The sequence below is a fragment of the Aotus nancymaae genome, unplaced genomic scaffold (assembly GCF_030222135.1).
Source record: "Aotus nancymaae isolate 86718 unplaced genomic scaffold, 86718_ANA_hifiasm-v0.15.2.pri h1tg000040l, whole genome shotgun sequence".
Classification (NCBI taxonomy): domain Eukaryota; kingdom Metazoa; phylum Chordata; class Mammalia; order Primates; family Aotidae; genus Aotus; species Aotus nancymaae.
The window spans coordinates 109,909,179-109,930,985 of record NW_026988454.1 but is presented as its reverse complement, the minus strand read 5'-3'; the positions used below and the strand labels follow the sequence as shown (position 1 = coordinate 109,930,985).

At 39.8% G+C, this 21,807-nt stretch overlaps 1 protein-coding gene across 2 annotated transcripts in view; it reads left to right on the top strand.

Moving 5' to 3' along the window:
• The window catches only part of EFHC1 (EF-hand domain containing 1), a 66,326-nt gene extending 44,816 nt beyond the window's left edge, over window positions 1-21,510 (top strand). For both annotated transcript variants that reach the window (XM_012441623.3, XM_012441622.3), the window contains 4 exons: window positions 1,367-1,580; window positions 1,966-2,113; window positions 18,929-19,139; window positions 20,592-21,510. In XM_012441623.3, the coding sequence (XP_012297046.1) occupies window positions 1,367-1,580; window positions 1,966-2,113; window positions 18,929-19,139; window positions 20,592-20,663 (645 nt within the window). In that variant the 3' untranslated portion in view covers window positions 20,664-21,510. The remainder of the gene's footprint in view (window positions 1-1,366; window positions 1,581-1,965; window positions 2,114-18,928; window positions 19,140-20,591) is intronic.
• Window positions 21,511-21,807: the final 297 nt, after the last annotated feature.

The following is a 21,807-nucleotide window of genomic DNA, read 5'->3' as shown; positions in this document are numbered from 1 at the left end:
AGACAAATAATAATTAAATGCAATGTGGGATCGTGGATGGGATCCTGAAATAAAAAATCATGTGTGAGAAATAGGTGAAATTTGAATAAGGACATAATTTATTTACTAATGTTGTACTATTGTTATTTTCCTGGTTCTGATGATTGTACTAATGGCTATATAAGATGTTAACATTAGGAGAAGCTTGGTAGGGGGAGTGAGAATTCTCTGTAATATTTATGCAGCTTTTCTATAAATGTAAACCTCATTCCCAATAAAGAATAATTTTTTTTAAGTTTTATAGTACTCTTTCTGCCATGGTAAAACATTACCATCATCTTCCCCTGCCCCCTGGTATTCCCGTGCTTAGAACTTTGTATTTTATTCTAAGTGTGAGGAATTCTTTGAAGATTTGAGAGCAGAGGAGTGATGTGATTTGATTTTCATTAACTATATTGTGGTTGTTTATTTAAAATTTATACTTTTATTACATGGTTATACAATCTGAAAGATTTGGAGACTATTAGATGAACGAAGGATATGAGAAAATTATTTTACTAAGAGAAAAATCTAATGACTTCTTTAATAGATGAGGAATTGTTACACAAACAATCCCATGGTCTTAATGAAAACATGTGCTACAGTTACAATATGAAAGGATTTTAGTCAGGAATAAGCAAATCTATATTAAGGTTTGTTGGAGCTGGAATTTATTCCTTAGGGGTTGTGTGATCGCTCTGCAATTTGATTTAGAAAAAGTCTTGTCTACATGGTAGTTTCTCAGAATCACTTTCAATTCTTTGATTTATTACTCTATCCCATCTTTTTAAATTTTATTTTTTACAATATGTAAATAAATTGATTTGCTTAAAAACAGAAACCTTATATAATCATCTTAGTGTTCATGAAGTTGAACATAATGTCAGCCAACAGGTCTCAAACTAGCAGCCTGTGATCAGAATGTAGCCCACATATATGTTCTCATATACTGTTTGTTTGGGCTTCATGGTGCTTTAGAAGAGTTGGAGTCAGTACTTTAAAAATCAGAGGTTTAAAATAGTAATTCACATTTTTATATTTAGAAAAACTGAAAGATCTAGCAACATTGGGCCTACAGTCTCACAAGGCAACAATTGGGTTGAGTTGGTGCGGCCTTCCTTGGGAAGCCTCCCATAGATGAGGCATGTTCTTCCCAGAGACACCAGAGTTCCCCATAGATGGTTTGTTTATATTGTAAGAACCCAGACTGCTTCATTTATATCCTATACCTGGCCCCTGTAGGCATTTAGGTTTGCACATCTGCATAGACCATGAACCTTCATAATAGCCTCTTTTCTTTCTGTTTTTTTTTTTTTTTCATAATAGCCTCTTTTCTTCACCTTTCTAGGAATCCCCCATCCCAGAAGACAAAGACCGCAGATTTGTCTTCTCTTACTTTCTATCTACCGACATGATCAGTATCTTTGAGCCTCCTGTTCGCAACTCTGGTATCATTGGGGGCAAGTACCTTGGCAGGACTAAAGTTGTTAAACCAAACTCTACAGTGGACAACCCCATCTACTATGGCCCCAGTGACTTCTTCATTGGTGCTGTGATTGAGGGTAGGTCTAAACACAGTCCAGAATTTCCTCCTGGCTGGCTGAGTGAGTTCTTAGTTGGAATCTAATTCATTTAACCCTCATAAGAGACAATTAGATTGTATTGCAACTGAGATAAAGCTACTATCCTTGTATATATGGTATAATGTGTTAATCTCCTTCCTAATCAATTAAACTCTAAATTGATTGCATTTGTTGGCTACAGATGTCAACAATAAGTTTTGTAAACACTGAGCAAATGACTGCATATTAATATGTCATTTAAAGAAAGCTCATTAGTTTCATAAATGCATACCCATAAATTTATCATTGGAGGGTTAATACTGTTTTACTCCTGATTGCATGAGAAAACATCACCAAGCTAAGTGTGTTGCTACCTTCTCTCCAGTGTTTGGTCACCGGTTCATCATCCTTGATACAGATGAGTATGTTTTGAAATACATGGAGAGCAATGCTGCCCAGTATTCACCAGAAGCACTTGCATCAATTCAGAACCATGTCCGAAAGCGAGAAGCACCAGCTTCAGAATCGGAAAGGTACGTGTTTGACTGCTAGGGTTTGGCATACTCAAAATATTCAGGAAGTAATTCTTGAAAAAAACGAATGAGTAATCACATTCTAGATTTTCAGATTTCCCTCACCAGGTGGGAATTATTAGACATAAACAGAAGGTTCCCTGGGTCAATGTAATAACTAGTAACTTAGAATTTTTTCAACTTCATTTATTTAGCAAATACAATTGACCCTTGAACAATGTGGGAGTTAGGGGTACTGACCTTCCTGCACAGTTGAAAATTCATGTGTAACTTTTGACACCCCAAAACTTAACTACTAATAGCCTACTGTTGACCGGAAGCCTTACTGATAACATAAACAGTTAACACATATTTTGTATGTCGTGCGTATTACATCGTGTATTCTTACAATACAGCAAGCTAGAGAAAATAAAGTTAAGGAAATCATAAGAAAGAGAAAATTATTTACCATTCATTAAGTGGAAGTGGATCATCTTAAAGGTCTTCATCCTCATCTTCATGTTGAGTAGGCTGAGGAGGATGGGTTGATTTTGCTGTCTCAAGGGTGGCAAAGCAGAAGAAAATCCAGGTTTCAGTGGGCCTGTGAAATGCAAATTCTTGTTGTTCAAGGATCAAGTGTAATTATTAAATGCTTATTATGTGCCAGACACTATCACCAGGCCCTTGGGCTTTTATCAGTAAACAAAATAGAAAAGAAATTGCTGCCCACATTGAGTTGACCTTCTAAGCAGCAGGAGATAGACAATAACACAAGTAAATAAATTATACAGTATATTAGCTGATGAATGATGTAAAAAATGGAGCAAATTAAGAGTAATAAGTGTTTCTGGAGAGTGGCAGTAGGTTGTGAAGGTAGGTCAGGGTAGGTGGTTGTACCTTGAGGTGACATTGAAAAAACACTTGAAGGGAGTTAGCTGGGTGGATTTCTGGAGGAAGTGCTTTTCAGGAAGCTTTTCTTCCTGAAAGGGCAAAGACCCTAAATGCTAGTATATCTTACTTAAAGTACTCAAGGAAATGCTAGCATGTCTTACTTAAAGTACTCAAGTACCTTGGCAAGAAGTAGGCCAGTGAGAGTGTCTGAAATGGGGTGAGTGAGAGGAAGAAGAGTAGGAGATGGAATTAGAAAATTAACAATGGGCCAGACTGTGTAGAACTTACTAGGTCTTTGGAAAGTTGCTGCCTTTTTTCTCTGAATGAAATGAGCAACTGCGGGCAGGGGCATCTGAGTAGAGGAGTGACATACATTTTAAAAGAACTATCCTGGCTGTTGTGTTGAAAAACAGATTAGGAGAGAGATTTACTGCAGTACTCCAGGCAAGAGATGATGTATCGGCACAGGATGATGGTGTCAGTGGAGGTGGGGAGAAGTGGTCTGATTTGGATGTATTTTGAAGGTAGTGCCAATAGGACTTCAGACAGATATTCTAGGGGATGTGAGGGAAAAAGAATAATTAAGGATGACTCCAAGATGTTTGGCTTGAGCAACTAGAAGGAAGAAACTGTGATCACCTGAGATGGGGAATATGTGGGCTGTGGGTAGAGCAGTTGCCTTTTTTATTGGTTGGGGTGGGGATTTCAGTTCTGGATATATCATATATTAGGTTTAAGGCATCCAAGTAGATAGCCAAGTAGAGAGCATACAATCTGTTGGATATGTAAATCTGGAGTTTGAGTGAGAAGTCTGGGCTGGAGATGTAAATGTGGGCGTTGTTGGCATGTAGTGATATTTTAGGCTATGAGACTGGATGACCTCTCTCTCCTTCTCTCTCTTTCTCTCCCTCTCTTGAGACAGGATCTCGCTCTGTCACCAAGTCTGGCATGCAGTGCCAATAGTGGAATAATAGCTCACTGCAGCCTCAAACTCCTGGGCTCAAGAGATTCTCCCACTTTAGCTTCACAAGTAGCTGGGACTACAGGTGCACACCACCATGCCCAGCTAATTTTTAAATTTTTTGTAGAGACAGGGGTCTGAGTTTGTTGCCAAGAACTCTTGGGCTCAAGTGATCCTCCCACCTTGGCCTCCCAAAGTGCTAGGATAACAGGCGTGAGACACTGCTCCTGGCCTGGATGAAATCTCTAAGGAATTAGTGTAGATAAATAAAAGAATGACTCTAAGAACTAAGCTCTGGGGTCCTCCAACACTTAGAGTTAAGGGGATTGAAAAGGAAAACTAATGATGCAGGAAGAAAACTAAGTGAATGTGGTGTCCTGGAAGCCAAATGAAGAAGTTACAGGTAATTCTTTGTTTACTTGGTAGCGTAGGACTGTAAAAAATAACTGTGCAAAACAATTTTAATAATCAAAGGGAAAATGTACAATTGTTCTGTGCCCTTTAAAAATTTTTTGTCACTGCTGGGCACTGTAGCTCATGCCTATAATCCCAGCACTTTGGGAGGACATGGCAGGCGGATCACAAGGTCAGGAGTTCAAGACCAGCCTGACCAACATGGTGAAACCCCATCTCTACTAAAAATACAAAAAAAAAATTAGCCAGATGTGGTGGCACATGCCTGTAATTCCAGCTACTCAGGAAACTGAGGCAGAAAAATCACTTGAACCTGGGAGGTGGAGGTTGCAGTGAAACAAGATCGTGCCACTGCATTCCAGCCTGGGCAACAGAGTGAGACTCAGTCTCAAAAAAATTTTTTTTTCTCAAAGCATTAAAAACTTTGATGGTTATAAATGTATAAGGAAATGGAAAAATAGTCAAACTAATTTTTACTTAGCACACTATAATTTAAAACATAGATAACAGAAATAACTAAAGTGTTTTATTTATAAAAACTCTATCGAAAGTTTGAGCAGCACTTGTCTACTTCTTATTGTATAACTTATACAGAATGAACCTCTGTTCTAGGCCTTGGTGAATTATCATATTCCTGTTTAAGTTTGGATCAGCTGCCAATATTTTATGATATTTACTTTCAATGTTATAAAATATCTCTTAGATTTCCTTTAATGAGAATGAAATATCTCTGAGAGTTCTTTTAATGTGAAGCATTTTATAGGCATCTGGGATATCTTTATTCTTTTCATTACAACCACTTTTCTCATTTATGCTGATAGGTTTGCCTTCACCAGTTTCCGCTGGCTGCATATCTAGAGTCTCTTGAAAGGCAGCTGTGTTGACATTCCCACAGTCAGCTTTCTCTTCTATAACTCCATTTATATTTGACTTGAATTCACTTCTTGCATCTTTGGTATACTTTGATCCTTGTTGGCCAATTCTCTCTTTTGATTATCCATTTTTGTAAAATACAGTTTGTGTATCACTGAGAGACAAGGAGGCAACATAGCTACACACTTTACTGTCTGTGTGAACTGTAAAACAAATATACAGTGACCAATCACCAACAGACTTTGAAAGAAGTGATGTAATTGTCACTGATTGTGATATGCATCTGTTTAATTATGTTGTGATTAGTGGATGAAAGTCCTGACAGATAAGTTTGTACTTTATGCAATTACTCGTAGTTAATATCTGTGTTAACTGAAATTTGAACCATGTTGTTGGGGACCTGATTATTTTATTAAATGATGGTAATTGAAATTCATGCACAAGAACTGTGCAAACTGAGAACTGCCTTCATATCAAGGAAGACAGACTTGATGGAGGACAGGTGAGCTTCAAAATTATGACTTACCCCAGGAGAGTTATTGGTTTTTCCCAAGAAAGAATTCCAGGGAGAGCTGGTGCTGTTAAACAGCAACTTTTTTTAAGCGACAGTGTACAGCAGCAGCTGAGGTTCTGCTTCTTACAGAGCAGGGATACCCCATAGGCATTGCGCCCAGAGTTGTAGCTCAAAGGCAGTTCTGTACTCATATTTATAACCATTTTTTATTTTATTTATTTATTTATTTAATTATTTATTTATTGTACTTTAGGTTCTGTGGTACATGTGCAGATCCTGCGGGACTGTTGCATAGGTACACACATGGCAATGTGGTTTGATGCCTCCATCCCCCTGTCACCTACATCTGGCATTTCTCCCCATGTTTTCCCTCCCCCACTTCCCCACAGCCCCACTGTCCCTCCCTTAAACCCCCCAACAGACCCCAGTGTGTGGTGCTCCCCTCCCTGTGTCCATGTGTTTTCACTGTTCAACACCCACCTATGAGTGAGAACATGTGGGGTTTGATTTTCTGTTCTTATGTCAGTTTGCTGAGAATGATGGTTTCCAGATTCATCCATGTCCCTATAAAGGACATGAACTCATCATTTTTTATGGCTGCATAGTATTCCATGGTGTATATGTGCCACATTTTCCTTGTCCAGTCTATCGTCAATGGGCATTTGGGTTGGTTCCGGGTCTTTGCTATTGTAAACAGTGCTGCTATGAACATATGTGTGCATGTGTCTTTATAATAAAATGATTTATAATCCTTTGGGTATATACACAGTAATGGGATTGCTGGGTCAAATGGAATTTCTATCTCTAGGTCCTTGAGGAAGCACCACACTGTCTTCCACAATGGTTGGACTAGTTTATACTCCCACCAACAGTGTAAAAGTGTTCCTATTTCTCCACATCCTCTCCAGCATCTGTTGTCTCCAGATTGTTTAATGATCGCCATTCTGACTGGCGTGAGATTGTATCTCAATGTGGCTTTGATTTGCATTTCTCTAATAATCAGTGATGATGGGCATTTTTTCTTATGTTTGTTGACCTCATATATTTCTTCTTTTGAAAAGCATCCATTTATATCCTTCTCCCACTTTTGGATGGGTTTGTTTGTTTTCTTGTATACCTGTTTTAGTTCTTTGTAGATTCTGGATATTAGCCGTTTGTCAGATGGGTAGATTGCAAAAATTTTTTCCCATTCTGTTGGTTGCTGGTTCACTCTAATGATTGTTTGTTTTGCTGTACAGAAGCTCTGGAGTTTAATTAGGTCCCATTTGTCTATTTTGGCTTTTGTTGCCAATGCTTTTGGTGTTTTAGTCGTGAAGTCCTGGCCTGTGCCTATGTCCTGAATGGTTTTGTGTAGGTTTCCTTCGAGAGTTTTTATGGCGTTAGGTTTTATGTTTAAGTCTTTAATGCATCTGGAGTTAATTTTAGTGTAAGGTGTCAGGAAGGGGTCCGGTTTCTGCTTTCTGCACATGGCTAGCCAGTTTTCCCAACACCATTTATTAAAAAGGGAATCCCTTCCCCATTGCCTGTTATTGTCAGGTTTGTCAAAGATCAGATGGTTGTAGATGTGTGGTGTTGCCTCCGAGGCCTCTGTTCTGTTCCATTGGTCTATATCTCTGTTTTGGTACCAATGCCATGCTGTTTTGATTACTGTAGTTTTGTAGTATAGTTTGAAATCAGGTAGTGTGATGCCTCTGGCTTTGTTCATTTTGCTTAGGATTGTCTTGGCTATGCAGACTCTCTTTTGGTTCCATATGAAGTTTAAGGTGGTTTTTTCCAGTTCTGTGAAGGTCATTGGTAGCTTGATGGGGATAGCATTAAATCTATAAATTACTTTGGGCAATATGGCCATTTTCATGATATTGGTTCTTCCTAAACACGAGCATGGAATGTTTCTCCATTTGTTTGTGTCCTCTCTTACTTCCTTGAGCAGCGGTTTGTAGTTCTCCTTAAAGAGGTCCTTTACATCCTTTGTTAGTTGTATTCCTAGGTATTTTATTCTCTCATAAAATGATTTGGGAAGGAGTCCCTCTTTTTAGATTGTTTGGAATGGTTTCAGAAGGAGTGGTACCAGCTCCTCTTTGTATATCTTGTAGAATTCAGCTGTGAACCCGTCTGGACCTGGACTTTTTTTGGTTGGTAGGCTATTAATTACTGCCTGAACTTCAGCCCTTGTTATTGGTCTGTTCAAGGTTTCAACTTCTTCCTGGTTTAGGCTTGGAAGGGTGCAAGTGTCCAGGAATTTATCCATTTCTTCCAGGTTTACTGGTTTATGTGCATAGAGTTGGTTTTAGTAATGTCTGATTGTGGTTTGTATTTCTGTGGAGTCAGTGGTGATATCCCCTTTATCATTTTTTATTGCATCTATTTGATTCTTCTCCCTTTTCTTTTTTATTAATCTGGCTAGTGGTCTATTTTGTTGATCTTTTCAAAAAACCAGCTCCTGGATTTATTGAGTTTTTGAAGGATTTTTTTGTGTGTGTCTATCTCCTTCAGTACTGCTCTGATCTTAGTTATTTCTTGTTTTCTGCTAGCTTTTGGGTTCTTTTGATCTTGCTCCTTTAACTCTTTCAATTTTGATGATAGGGTGTTGATTTTAGATCTTTCCTTGCTTCTCTGGTAGGCATTTATTGCTGTAAATTTCCCTCTAGACACTGCTTTAAATGTGTCCCAGAGATTCTGGTACATTATGTCTTCGTTCTCATTGGTTTCAAAGAACATCTTTATTTCTGCATTCATTTCATTGTTTATCCAGTCGACATTCAGGAGCCAGTTGTTCAGTTTCCATGAAGCTGTGTGGTTCTAAGTTAGTGTCTTAATTCTGAGTTTTAATTTGATTGCACTGTGGTCTGAGAGACTGTTATGATTTCTGTTATTTTGCATTTGCTGAGGAGTGATTTACTTCCAATTATGTGGTCAATTTTAGAGTAGGTGCCATGCGGTGCTGAGAAGAATATATATTCTGTGGATTTGTGGTGGAGATTTCTATGGATGTCAATTAGGCCTGCTTGGTCCAGATCTGAATTCAAGTCCTGGACGTCCTTGTGAATTTTCTGTCTCATTGATCTATCATATTGACAGTGGAGTGTTAAAGTCTCCCACTATTATTGTGTGGGAGTCTAAGTCTCTTTGTAGGTCTTTAAGAACTTGCTTTATGTACCTGGGTGCTCCTGTATTGGGTGCGTATATATTTAGGATAGTTAGCTCTTCCTGTTGGATTGATCTTTTTAATGCCCTTCTTTGTCTCTTTTGATCTTTGTTGGTTTAAAGTCCGTTTTATCAGAGACTAGGACTGCAACTCCTGCTTTTTTTTTTGCTCTCCATTTGCTTGGTAAATCTTCCTCCATCCCTTTATTTTGAGCCTATGTGTGTCCTTGCACGTGAGATGGGTTTCCTGAATACAGCACACCGATGGGTTTTGATCTTTTATCCAATTTGCCAGTCTATGTCTTTTGATTGGTGCATTTAGTCCATTTACATTTAAGGTTAATATTGTTATGTGTGAATTTGATCTTGCCATTTTGATGCTAGCTGGATGTTTTGCCTGTTTGTTGACACATTTTCTTCATTGTGTCGATGGTCTTTACCATTTGGTATGTTTTTGGAGCGGCTGGTACTGGTTGTTCCTTTCCTTGTTTAGTGCTTCTTTCAGGAGCTCTTGTAAGGCAGGTCTGGTGGTGACAAAATCTCTCAGCAATTGCTTGTCCATAAAGGATTTTATTTCTCCTTCTTTTATGAAGCTTAGTTTGGCTGGGATGTGAAATTCTAGGTTGAAAGTTCTTTTCTTTAAGGATGTTGAATATTGGCCCCCACTCTCTTCTGGCTTGTAGGGTTTCTGCCAAGAGATCTGCTGTGAGTCTAATGGGCTTCCCTTTGTGGGCAACCCGACCTTTCTCTCTGGCTGCACTTAGCATTTTTTCCTTCATTTCAACCCTGGTGAATCTGACAATTATGTGCCTTGGTGTTGCTCTTCTTGAGGAATATCTTTGTGGTTTTCTCTGTATTTCCTGGACTTGAATGTTGGCCTGCCTTGCTAGGTTGGGGAAGTTCTCCTGGTTAAATCCTGAAGAGTATTTTCCAGCTTGGATTCATTCTCTCTGCCATATTCAGGTACACCTATCAAATGTAGATTAGGTCTTTTCATATTATCCCATATTTCTTGGAGGCTTTGTTCATTTCTTTTCACTCTTTTTTCTCTGTTCTTGCCTTCTCATTTTATTTCATTGAGTTGATCTTCAATCTTGGATATCCTTTCTTCTGCTTGGTCAATTTGGCTATTGAAACTTGTGTATGCTTCGCAAAGTTCTTGTGCTGTGTTTTTCAGCTCCATCAAGTCATTTATATTCTTCTCTAAGCTGTTTATTCTAGTTAGCATCTCATCTAACCTTTTTCTAGATTTTTTGTTTCTTTGCATTGGGTTAGCACATGTTCCTTTAGCTCTGAGAAGTTTGTTATTACCCACCTTCTGAGGCCTGTTTCTGTCAATTCATCAGATTCATTTTCCTTCCATCTTTGTTCCCTAGCTGGTGAGGAATTGTGATTCCTTGGAGCAGGAGAGTTGTTTTGGTTTTTGGTGCTTTCATCCTTTTTGCGCTGGTTTCTTCCCATGTTAGTGGCTTTATCTACCTGTGGTCTTTGTAGTTGGTGACTTTTGGATGGGGTCTCTGAGTAGACGTCCTTTTTGTTGATGTTGAAGTTATTTCTTTCTATTTCTTAGTTTTCCTTCTAACAGTCAAGTCCTTCTGCTGCAGGACCACTGGAGGTCCACTCCAGACCCTGCTTACCTGGGGATCACCTGCAGGGACTGTAGAACAGCAAGGGTTGTGGCTGGTTTCTTCCTCTGCTACCATCGTCCCAGAAGGATGTCATCCTGAGCTCTCCTTTATGAGGTGTCTCTTTGGGTAGACAGGGGTCAGGGAGCTGCTCGACGAGACAGTCTGTCCCTTATAGGAGCTCAAGTGCTGTACTGGGATCTCCATTGTTCCATGCAATGCTGCTGGGCAGGTACCTTTAAGTCTGCTGCAGCTGAACTCATAACTGCCTCTTTTCCCAGGAGCTCTAACCTAGGAAGGTCGGTTTTATTTATAAGTTCTTGTCATGCTGCTGCCTTTTTTCACAGATGCCCTGCCCTGCACAGTCTGCCAGCAGAGGTGTTGCTGAGCTGCTGCAGGCTCTGCCCAGGTGCTGTGTGAACTGCCTCAGTAGTGGCGGACTGCCTCGGTATTGGGGCATGCCCTTCCCCCCACTGAACTGGACCGTCCTGGGTCCAGCTGCGCTTGCTGCAAAACTCTCAATCCAGAGTGTTTCAGATTGCTTGTTTTGTGGGGGTGGTATGCGCTAAGCCAGATCACCTGGCTCCATGTCTCCGCCTCATCCCTTTCAGTTGAATGGGTGGCTTTGTCTCCCAGTCATTCCAGGCACCAGTCAAAATGGCTGCCCAGACTTTTGTGAGTTTCTGTGTGCTAACCTGGCACTGGCTGAAACCGCTGCACTGAAAACTCTTGGTGCTTTTCAGCCCAGGAATCTCCTGGTCTGTGGGCAGTGGAAACTTAAATGCGGTGAGCACTCACCCTCTGTGCTGTTCTTGCTGGGAACTGCACTCTGGAGCTGTTCCTATTCGGCCATCTTGGATCTGCAACCTACACCCAGTTTTTATTATATGCAAATTAAGGTGCAGTTTATGCAGAAATTTCTAGGAAAAGGGTGGTAACTTCCAGGTGTTTGAGTTGTTGCTATGGAAAGGGGTGGTTACTTCTGGATGTTGTCATGGCATTGGTAAACTGATATGATGCAACAGTGGGCATGTCTTATGGAAAGTTGCTTCTGCCCCAGAGTTATTTTAGCTAGTCCTCTATTTGGTCCTGTGTCCCAGCCGAGCCTCCAGAGTCAAGCCTCCTACTTCAGAATGATTTATTGTGTCAAATGCAGATTTAGCTATATTAAGGGAATTGGGGACCTTGGAGACCTTAACGAGGAGTTTCAATGGAATGAGAAGAGGGGGAAAACCTGACGGCAGTACACTTAAGAGAGAATGGGAGAAAAAAATTCTGGGCCAGAGTGGAGACTACTCTTTTTGGGGAAGTTTGGTACAAAAGACAACAGAGAAATGGGGTAGCAGCTGGCAGAGAAAGTGAAGTCAGGAGAAGAGTTTGTTTTATTTTATTTTTGCTTTAATTTTAACATAGAAGAAATAGCATGTTTGTATGTTAATGGGAATGTTTCCATAGAGGGGAAAACATTGATAAGTGTGTGAGAGAGAGGGGTGAATATCTGGAGTTTGTGAGAGGATGGGGTTTAGTACAAGTGGAGGAATTGGCTTTAGATGGAAGCATCAACCATTCACCTAGGGCAGTATTTCTCAAACTTTTGGATCTCAGGACACCTTTATATTCTTAAAAATTATTGAGGGCCCCAGAGGATTTTTATGTGTTTATATCTATTGCTATTTAGTATATTAGAAATTGTATCTGAAAAATTTTCAAATATTATTTGAAAATAATTTCATGTTAACACAAATAACATAATTTTATGAAAAAAACTGTATTTACAAACAAATATTCAGTGAGAAGAGTGATATTGCTTTACATTTTTGCAAACCTCTTAATGTCTGATTTTAGTAATAGAAGACAACTGGATTTTCCTGTGATTTTGTGTTCTGCCTGCTGTGACAGCCTGTGTTGTGTGACCTTTAGAAAACTCCATTGTATACTTGTGGGAAAACAAGGAATAAAAAGGCAAATAATTACTAAGTATTAATACAAGAATAGTTTTGACCTCACAGACCCCCAAAGGGTCTTGGGAACCTCCACAGGTCCTGGGATTACTCTTTAAATCCTTGATCTAGGGCAACAGGCAAAAAGGCAGAAGATGTGGGTTCAGATGCTGGTAGGTGAGTAGATATTGGGAGGCCTTTGTGATTGTTTCATGAGAATAGTTTAGTAGAAAGAATGAGGATAGAGGGAGATGTTGGAGGTTTCAGGAAAAGTTATGAAATGCTCTATTTTATTGAATATATACATATTAATAAAATGCATATAAAATAAAATTTAAAACAGCATATTTTAGCTACCTCTAAGAAAGAAAAAATTGCCAAATATAATCCATATTCATCATTAATTGAAAAATACATGTTAATTCCAGAGATGTTAAAATGTAAAAAAGAAAAATTGTCTCATTTCATGGACATGTATTTAATTTAAAAAAATTAAACTGTTGGCCGGGCATGGTGGCTCACATCTGTAATCCCAGCACTTTGGGAGGCCAAGGCGGGTGGATCACCTGAGGAGTTCTAGACTATCCTGTCCAACATGATGAAACCCTATCTCTACTAAAAATACAAAAAAAAAAAAAAAAATTAGCTGGGTATGGTGGCAGGCGGCTGTAATCCCAGCTACTTGGGAGGCTAAGGCAGGAGAATCCCTTGAACCCTGGAAGCAGAGGTTGCATGAGCCGAGATTGTCACACTGCATTCCAGTCCGGGCAATAAGAGCAAAACTCTGTCTCAAAAAAAAAAAAAAATCTCAGGACTTAAAGAAATATGATAGCTGTCTAGGAAAGTGGGAGGCTGAATGGACTAGAGAAGCATAGTTTGGTGGTTGGACAGCATTAAAAGACTACTTCATATTCATAGTCATATATTTAATTCAAGTACTTCCCAAAAGTTTTTTCTGTAATTGTCCCTTGTTTATGCACATACCAGCAGACACTGGAAAGCTTCTTGCTTCAGCATACCACTAATTAAATCATCTTTAAAATTTTTTTTAGATTTAGTAATTTAAGTTTTTTAAAATTTAGTAATGAGGAAAAGATACCACTGTGGCTCTTAGAATAAGATATCAATAAAAATAAGGAAGGAGAAATTCAAATTTTAGGTTGCCATATGGATATGGTTTGTTTGGCCCCACCAAGCCTCATGTTGAAATCTGATCCCTAGTGTTGGAGATGGGCCTCGTGGAAGGTGTCTGGATCCTGAAGGCAGATCCATTCTAAATGGTTTGGTGCCATTCTCATAGGAATGAGTTCTCACTTGTAGTTCCCATGAGCACTGTTGTTGAAAAGAGCCTGGCACCACCTACTCTCTCTCTCTTTTGCCTCTTCTCTTATCATGTGATCTCTGCACATGTCTGCTCCCCTTCCCTTTCCACCATGAAAGGGAGCATCCTGACGTCTTTACCAGAAGCAAATATTGGTACCATGTTCCTTATACAGTCTGCAGAGCTCTGAGCCAAGTAAGCCTCTTTTTTTTTGATGTAACATGGAAGTTTATTTTATTTATTTATTTATTTTTTATTGCATTTTAGGTTTGGGGGTACATGTGAAGAACATGCAAGATAGTTGCATAGGTGCATACGTGGCAGTGTGATTTGCTGCCTTCCTCCTCTTCACCTATATCTGGCATTTCTCCCCATGCTATCTCTCCCCAACTCCCCACCCCCTGCTGTCCCTCCCCTATTTCCCCCCAACAGACCGCAGTGTATAGTGCTCCCCTCCCTGTGTCCATGTGTTCTCATTGTTCAACACCCGCCTATGAGTGAGAACATGCGGTGTTTGATTTTGTGTTCCTGTGTCAGTTTGCTGAGAATGATGGAATATGATGCAGCCATCAAAAACGATGAGTTCACATCCTTTGTAGGGACATGGATGAAGCCTCTTTTCTTTATAAATTACCAGCCTCACTTATTTCATAGCAACACAAATGGACTACGACATGGATTAAGAGATCCATTGCCATCCTCATTTTGATCTTCACCCTCCCGTTCTTCCCTTGTGATGAGCCAGCGAGATGAGTTAGGGGAAATGCTTGAAGATGATATGAATCCACTGTCACACCTTCTGTGTGTCCTCGCCATTCTGCACTTAGCTCCTGACTCACCCATCTGATAAAGAATCTTGCTCTAAGGAAATATGGATACAAATACATTTAGCCACTCATTGGTAAGAGTCATAAAAGAGGCATGAGTACTTGTCAGACCAGTACTTTTTATGTCTGTTTTTTTTTTTTGAGACAGAGTCTTGCTCTGTTGCCAGGTGCCAGGCTGGAGTGTAGTGGCGCAATCTTGGCTCACTGCAACCTCCATCTCCCGGGTTCAAGCAATTCTCCTGCCTCAGCCTCCCGAGTAGGTGGGACCACAGGGGCGCGCCACCACATCCAGCTAATTTTTGTATTTCTTAGTAGAGACGGGTTTCACCATGGTCTCGATCTCTTGACCTCGTGATCCACCTGCCTCGGCCTCCCAAAGTGCTGGGATTACAGGAGTGAGCCACCGTGCCTAGCCTACTTTTTATGTCAATTGTCAGTTACAAGATGATGAAATTTGGAGTTAGCCATTTGCTTTCTCTGGGTCAGAAAATTAGAATAATGCACAAGTAACTGAGTATTGACTTCATCTTCAAGTTGTTAAATTCTCTTTGGGTTTGGGGTCCTCACTGCAGTATTTTGAACTGAGACTTAAGGACAGCAAATGCGCACGCTTATAAACCTACCCTCCACAGGAAATCCACATGTGTGAATAACATAGATACATACACACACTTGTTCATATATATTATTCTTGTTCCATTAACATGCCCATTTGTGCACTTCAGCTTCAAGAGGACCCTACTCTCTTACTAAATGTTCTTTTTAATCCTTTTCTTTTTCACTTTCAGCCACTTTTCCCGTGAGAATTTTCCAAATATTCTCATTTCCTTTTCCATTTTATTCAAGGAAATGGAAGTCGTTGGTTTCAATTATGAGATCAAATGATCCAATGTGGGCTTCATCGGTTTTCTCACCCTTCATCTTAGAACGTTTCTCTACTATCACTCTTCTTCTCTTTATCTTTTGTCAGAGATAAGTAACTCCTTCTATTTCTTCAAATCTAATTCTTCTATTTTGTGTCCGTAACCACTTCCCTCCTGACTGCTCCAGAATCTTTATGACTTTTAATGACTGCTTCATAAATTGCTTTCTTGAAGGTCGTTGATTGTTTCCAAGTATAATGGACTCTTCTCATTTAGTCATTAATTCAACAGATATTTGAGCTTATATCATATACCAGACCTTATATTTAATGCTTAGGCAATTTTTTTTAAGTGAAGGGACAGGTAGTAAATAGTTTAGGCCTTGTGGGTCATATCTTCTTTGGGATAACTACTCAACTCTACCTTTACAGCATGAAAGCAGCTGTGACAATACATAAATGAATAGGAGTGGCTGAATTCCAAGAAAATTTTATGTATAAAAAATAGGCGGCAGGTTGGCTTTGGCCTGGGTGTCATAGTTTGCTGACTACCCGGTCTAGTGTTTAGTTTTTCTGATCTACATATAATATTGATTAGTCTTTACTACCCCTCTTTTGAAACCCTCTCTTAAGTTCTGGAAACTCAAAGTTTCGGTAGTCCTGCCTCTCTGAAAGCCTATTCTGTGTGTCTTTTTTCTACTTCTGTCTACTAGGTCAGCATTTCTCAAGGTCCTGTTTTTGGTCCTCTTGCTTGCCTTCTCTAAACTTTCTGGACGTTGCATTATCTGAGTTGCTCTCCTGATCATTCTGCTGAATCTATTTTCAACATGTCTTTGTCCATCTGAGCCAACATCACCTCTCACTTTGTACAACTAAAGATGAAGCCATTGTCATTTTCATCTTTCTAATACACCTGCTCTTCCTTATTCCTTCTTTTTGCTTATCTGTCTCATTTTCTAAGTGGAAGACTGTGCCAGGATTTTCATGGCAAAACATTCTAAGAGCAGATAGAAAACTGTGACATCCCTCTTACCTAAGGAAGATTAGCCACTCTACAAAACACATTCACTTTTATGGAAAGTTAAGGAAGGGCATTGTAGGGCTTGGCAGAGTTTTCACCCAGCATGTTGAGACCTCTAGCCACCTCTCAGTTGGCAGTCCCTGTTTAGCATAACGAGCTGGCCTCCGTGTTTTCTTGTTTACCCATGTGAGCAAACCTTGCCCTGAGACTTGCAGCTCTTTTACAGAATGTGCCTTGATTTGGGCTCTGGCAATAAAGTAGGGGCTGTAACTTTAACTAGCTCGGCCTTACACAGTACCACCTGTTGCCATCTATCAGTGAATTTACTCCATCTTGCTCAAAGGCACCAGATGCCATGGGTATTTTTCCTGCTGTATAAAGGGGAATCGGAATCTGGCTTCTTGGGGGGAAAAAAGAGAGTTATTGTCTCTTTCCCCAGATGATTGGATGATCACATTTTAACTTTATATGCTCCATGGCTCTAGTTCTTAGAAACACATGGAAGATTGAGGTTTGACTGCTTCCTGCCACTAAAACAGCTCCCTGGTGGTCATTTATAATTTAGTATATATGATTCAAATTACATTCATCAGATAAACATATTCTGCTTCTATAATGAATAATGCCAGAGAGCATTTAGATATTGGGGATTATTACAGCAACTTTTATTATTCTTGGCTTACTACAAAAATAACACATGTCCAGAGTTTGAAATTTTAGGGAATAAAAATCTAGGTAATACAAATGGAAATAAGCAAAAATTTTTGAAAATCTTGTAACTCAGAGATAACTACTTCTAATATTTTGTTTTTAAAGATGAATATAAAGTAGAAAATTCTGTAATACTATTTGGCTGGCTTTTTTCACTTGATAGTCTATCATGAACCCCTGTGAAAAAAAATATTTTAAGGCACATATATGAAGGGACCAAGGAAAAGCTTTGCTCCTACTCCATCTTTCATCTACCTGCTTCTTACCCTCCTCTCCCCATAGGTAACTACCTCTTTCATTGATTTTTTTTGAATATCTTTTCAGAGTTTCGTTAAGTAATATAAGCAACTTTGAGTATATACTCGTATTCCCCCACAACTTTTACAACAAAAGGTAACATTCTGTACTTGCTTTTATGTCTTGATTTTCTCACTAAAAATCTCTTTACACTCTTTCTACAGCATTGTCAGTGGCTGCATTATTATTCCGTTGCTTTATCGTAGTGTAAATTATTTAACTAAAATTCCCTATTTTTGGACATTGAGGCTATCTCAAAACAATCTTCTAGATATATCTTTGCATACAACCCATGATTATTTGCTTAGGATAAATTATTTGAAATTATTTGCTGGACTTTTACTTCATCTTTCCAAATTTTTCCTGAAAGGTTATTCCACTTTATGCTTTCCCCAGCAAGACTTGCCAGCAGGTAAAAGGGGAAAATAAGTTAAAAAGAGGCTATTTGCAACAGTGAACTTAAAAAATATTATACACAAGAGAAATAAATGCAGAAAAGCAATGGTAGATTGATAGTTCTCAAGTCATGGAAGGAGAGGAATTCAGTAAGAAGTGACTGGGCATAATTGAGAGAATGTTGGAACTGAAGTGAGATGTGAGTACTAGTCTTGCCGCTGACATGGAATTTCAGATCAGTCACTAGGGTGTTCAAGTGTGTTTTCTCATCTCTGAAAGAGGGAAAAATGCTTACTGAGTTTATTTGGCCCATTTTGTTCTAAAAGGATTTATGAAGATGAAACATGAGGGAATCTTTCAACTTAAAAATTTTTAATTTTATAACTGTACCTTCATGTTCAGAGGAAATAATATTGAGCCTCTACTTACTGTGGTTGTGTTTTAAAGGCTTAGATCTCTGTCTTCCCAATGTTCTGTGTTACTAATCTCTCTTAATTTCAGTAAATGCTAAGCCCAAACTTCTCACTCTACCTCACAGAGCAATCTCTTAGCTTCCATAAATAAACTTTTACAGAATTCAGTGTGAATTGGAGAGGGAATAATATTAAAACTATAAAAAGTTGATTCTTGGCTGCAGATATATATCTATATCTATCTATCATATCACTCAGGCATTTAGTTTTAGATGAGGAAACATTAATCTGCAACAGCAGTGAGACACAATGATGTGATTCCCACAGATACCAAATTTGGCATGGTGGTGGTATTAGATCTGCCTCCTTGTGGTGCAGTGATTAGCAGATGGCAGGAAAGGAGGCTGAGCAAGAAGGGAAGAAATTCAAAACCTGCCCCCAGTCAGGCCTTCCTGATGTGGAGGTCAGCTATCAGCCTGTGGGCAAGTGTTCAGATATTGGTCAGCTCAATCTCAACGCTGTGATTAGAAGCTTCCCTGATTTCATTAAGGAAGAACTTTGGTCACTAAGATGAGATTGGTTAAGAACAAATACCGTGTGCAGTCATTTCCTTCCTTTCTCTACAGCAAGCAAACTGAAAAGGATCCAGGCGTGCAGGAACTGGAAGCGTTAATAGACACAATCCAGAAGCAACTGAAAGATCACTCATGCAAAGACAACATTCGCAAGGCATTTCAAATTTATGACAAGGAAGCTTCAGGATATGTGGACAGAGAAATGTTCTTTAAAATCTGTGAATCACTTAACATCCCAATAGATGACTCCTTGGTTAAGGAGGTCAGTATGAATTACTCTTCTGAGTTGACTGCAGAGGCTAAGCACTGATCATTCTTTCCTGAAGGCAATTGTATGTGTATTTCACTATAACTGGGACAGATATAGGATGTTCAAATCAGATCCCTTATTCTGTCCTGATTAGGTATTGCGCATTGATTCTAGCATTGGCGTTCTTTTCTATCTGCTGTTAGGGTATCTCTTTAAGTGGGCCTGGGGCCGGACAACACAGAGTGGTTAGTAGACCAACATGTCAGGACTGAAGGAGGGCAACAACAGAGATGATCCAAGAGGGGCAGCTTCCAAGGGAAGACTCAAAGACAAGTTGATTGAGCAGACTGTTGGAAGCCTTTGATACCCTTCATCTAGCTAATACCTGATACACTGGCCCATCAGTAGGGTTAGCATGGAAGAGGGCATGACCACTGCAGGAGGGCTGTGGCATCTGTCAATAGTGGTAGCATGGCTAGCAGCAGATGGAGAAGGGGCATGGAAATTTTCTTCCTTGAATTTTCATAAGTGAGTTGAAGGGGAGCTTTCATGCCTTTTCTTCATTGTAAACCCTTGAGCCAGGGTTCTCTGGCTCAGAACAAAGTCAGAAGAAAGTCTCCCTGAGAAATGCCAAGGACTGTGGCTTATCATCATTGAGACATTCTTACTAAGAATATTGAGGTTCTGTAGACCTTTTTAAAGATCTTTTAGCCGAAGAGGTCTTCAGAATTTAAGAGTCATTTAGGAAAAGTTTTGATTTAGGGCTAGTGACTAGGTGGGAGATGAGGATTTTTCATAGACAGAAACATGAGCAGGGAGTGATTAGAGGAGGGCAGATAGAAGGATATTTGTTCATGTGGACCAAACACACGTTTAGCTCCCCAAATTTTAGGTTGACAGCATGCCCAACTTTTGATTTTCAATTTATTCCTACTGTCTGATGTGGGAACTGATGCGGGAGAGAGGGATGGCAGTCATTGGCAAGTGGAGCAGGGAAGTGGGGGTGAGACAGATTTGCACATGTCTTATAAAAAGAACCACAGAAAATCAGTCTGTTACCAGTCACAATTGAGTTTCAAGGGACACAGAGTGGGCAGATTCTTCCATTAGGCTGTGGTAACAAGAGCCTGCTATTTAAAAAGTCTTACTCCTCATGAGCTAAGTGGACGAAGTCTTTTATTTGAATATAAAAACAACTAAAAGTGCTCTTATAAATATGGATGTTAGTCCTGAAATCTTGGGAAGGTCATTTACTCCATCCAGCCTCGGTTTCATTAAGTGTAAGATGGGGATAATGTCTGTCCTACCTGCCAGGTTCACAGGATCATTTCAGGATCAATTGTGGATATAAACATTCTGAACCAATTTACAAAGGCTGGGGATCATTATGTATAAGTGCACTCTGCAGTTGAGCTGACGGAAGCCCTGCAGATTTGTCTCACCTATTCTCTTTGCTCTCTGCAGTTAATCAGGATGTGCTCTCATGGAGAAGGCAAGATTAACTACTATAACTTTGTTCGTGCTTTCTCAAACTGACCTGCTGATGAGAAAATGCAAGACAGTTTTTTGATGTTGGTACTGTGCTTTGAAATACACCTTATACTCTTCACAGAGGCATTTACACAGTTCCTGAAATTTTATTTCTTGTTTGGTTCTTTTTTTTTTTTTTCAGGTGGCAACAAAGTTTTATTGTAAAATAAGAAATCGATATAAAAATGGGATATAAAAAGGGAAGGGGGAAGGGGTGGGGTGAAAATGCAGATGTGCTTGCAGAATGTAAAAGACATTGACCCTTCCAGCTGGACGCGGTGGCTCACACTTGTAATCCCAGCACTCTGGGAAGCCGAGGCAGGCAGATCGCTTGAGCCCAGGAGTTTGAGACCAGCCTGGCCAACATTTCGAGACTCCATCTCTACAAAACATGTGAAAATTAGCCAGCTGTGGTGGCATGAGCCTGTGGTCCCAGCTACTTGAAAGGCTGAGGCAGAAGAACTGCTTAAGCTGGGGAGGTGAAGGCTGCAGTGAGCCAAGATCACCACTGCACTCCAGCCTGGGCAACAGAGCAAGACTCCGTCTCAAAGAAAAAAGAAAAGATATTGACCCTGAGCATAAAACAAGTCTTGGCGGATCCAGATCATCATATACAAGAAACGAAATCTCCAGAGTGTGGGATGGGCTAAGATTTCCTTTTAGGTGCTAAGGTTCACCAAGAGGTTGTCAGAGAGGATTTGGCCAGGAAAGCAGAGACTTGGCAATGCCCTCTACCTAATCAGCTGCCCAAATGTAGAAACTACCAACCCACTGACCAACAGGGACACAGAACAAGCACCCTCAAGGGGGTCAAGTTCAAGACCCCATGTAATAAAAAATGGTTTCAAGGCCAGACATACATTATTTCATTCACCCTCACAACATACTCTGTGAGGTAGGTCCAAAGGCCAGCATTTCATAGCTATGGACCTTGAAGTTAGAGGAAATTAAAGAGTGTGGGACAGCTTCCCTGGTTAGTACAGTGAAGAAGTGGGCCCCTGCCTACTGTGTGGTTGATTGTAAACTAACCCTTACCTGCAAGAACAATTCTTACATCTCCCAAACATCCCTCACAGTAAAAACCTTAAAATTGAAGCTGGTACGTCCTAACCCCCATCCTCCACCGCACAACAAAACACAAATGCAGGCC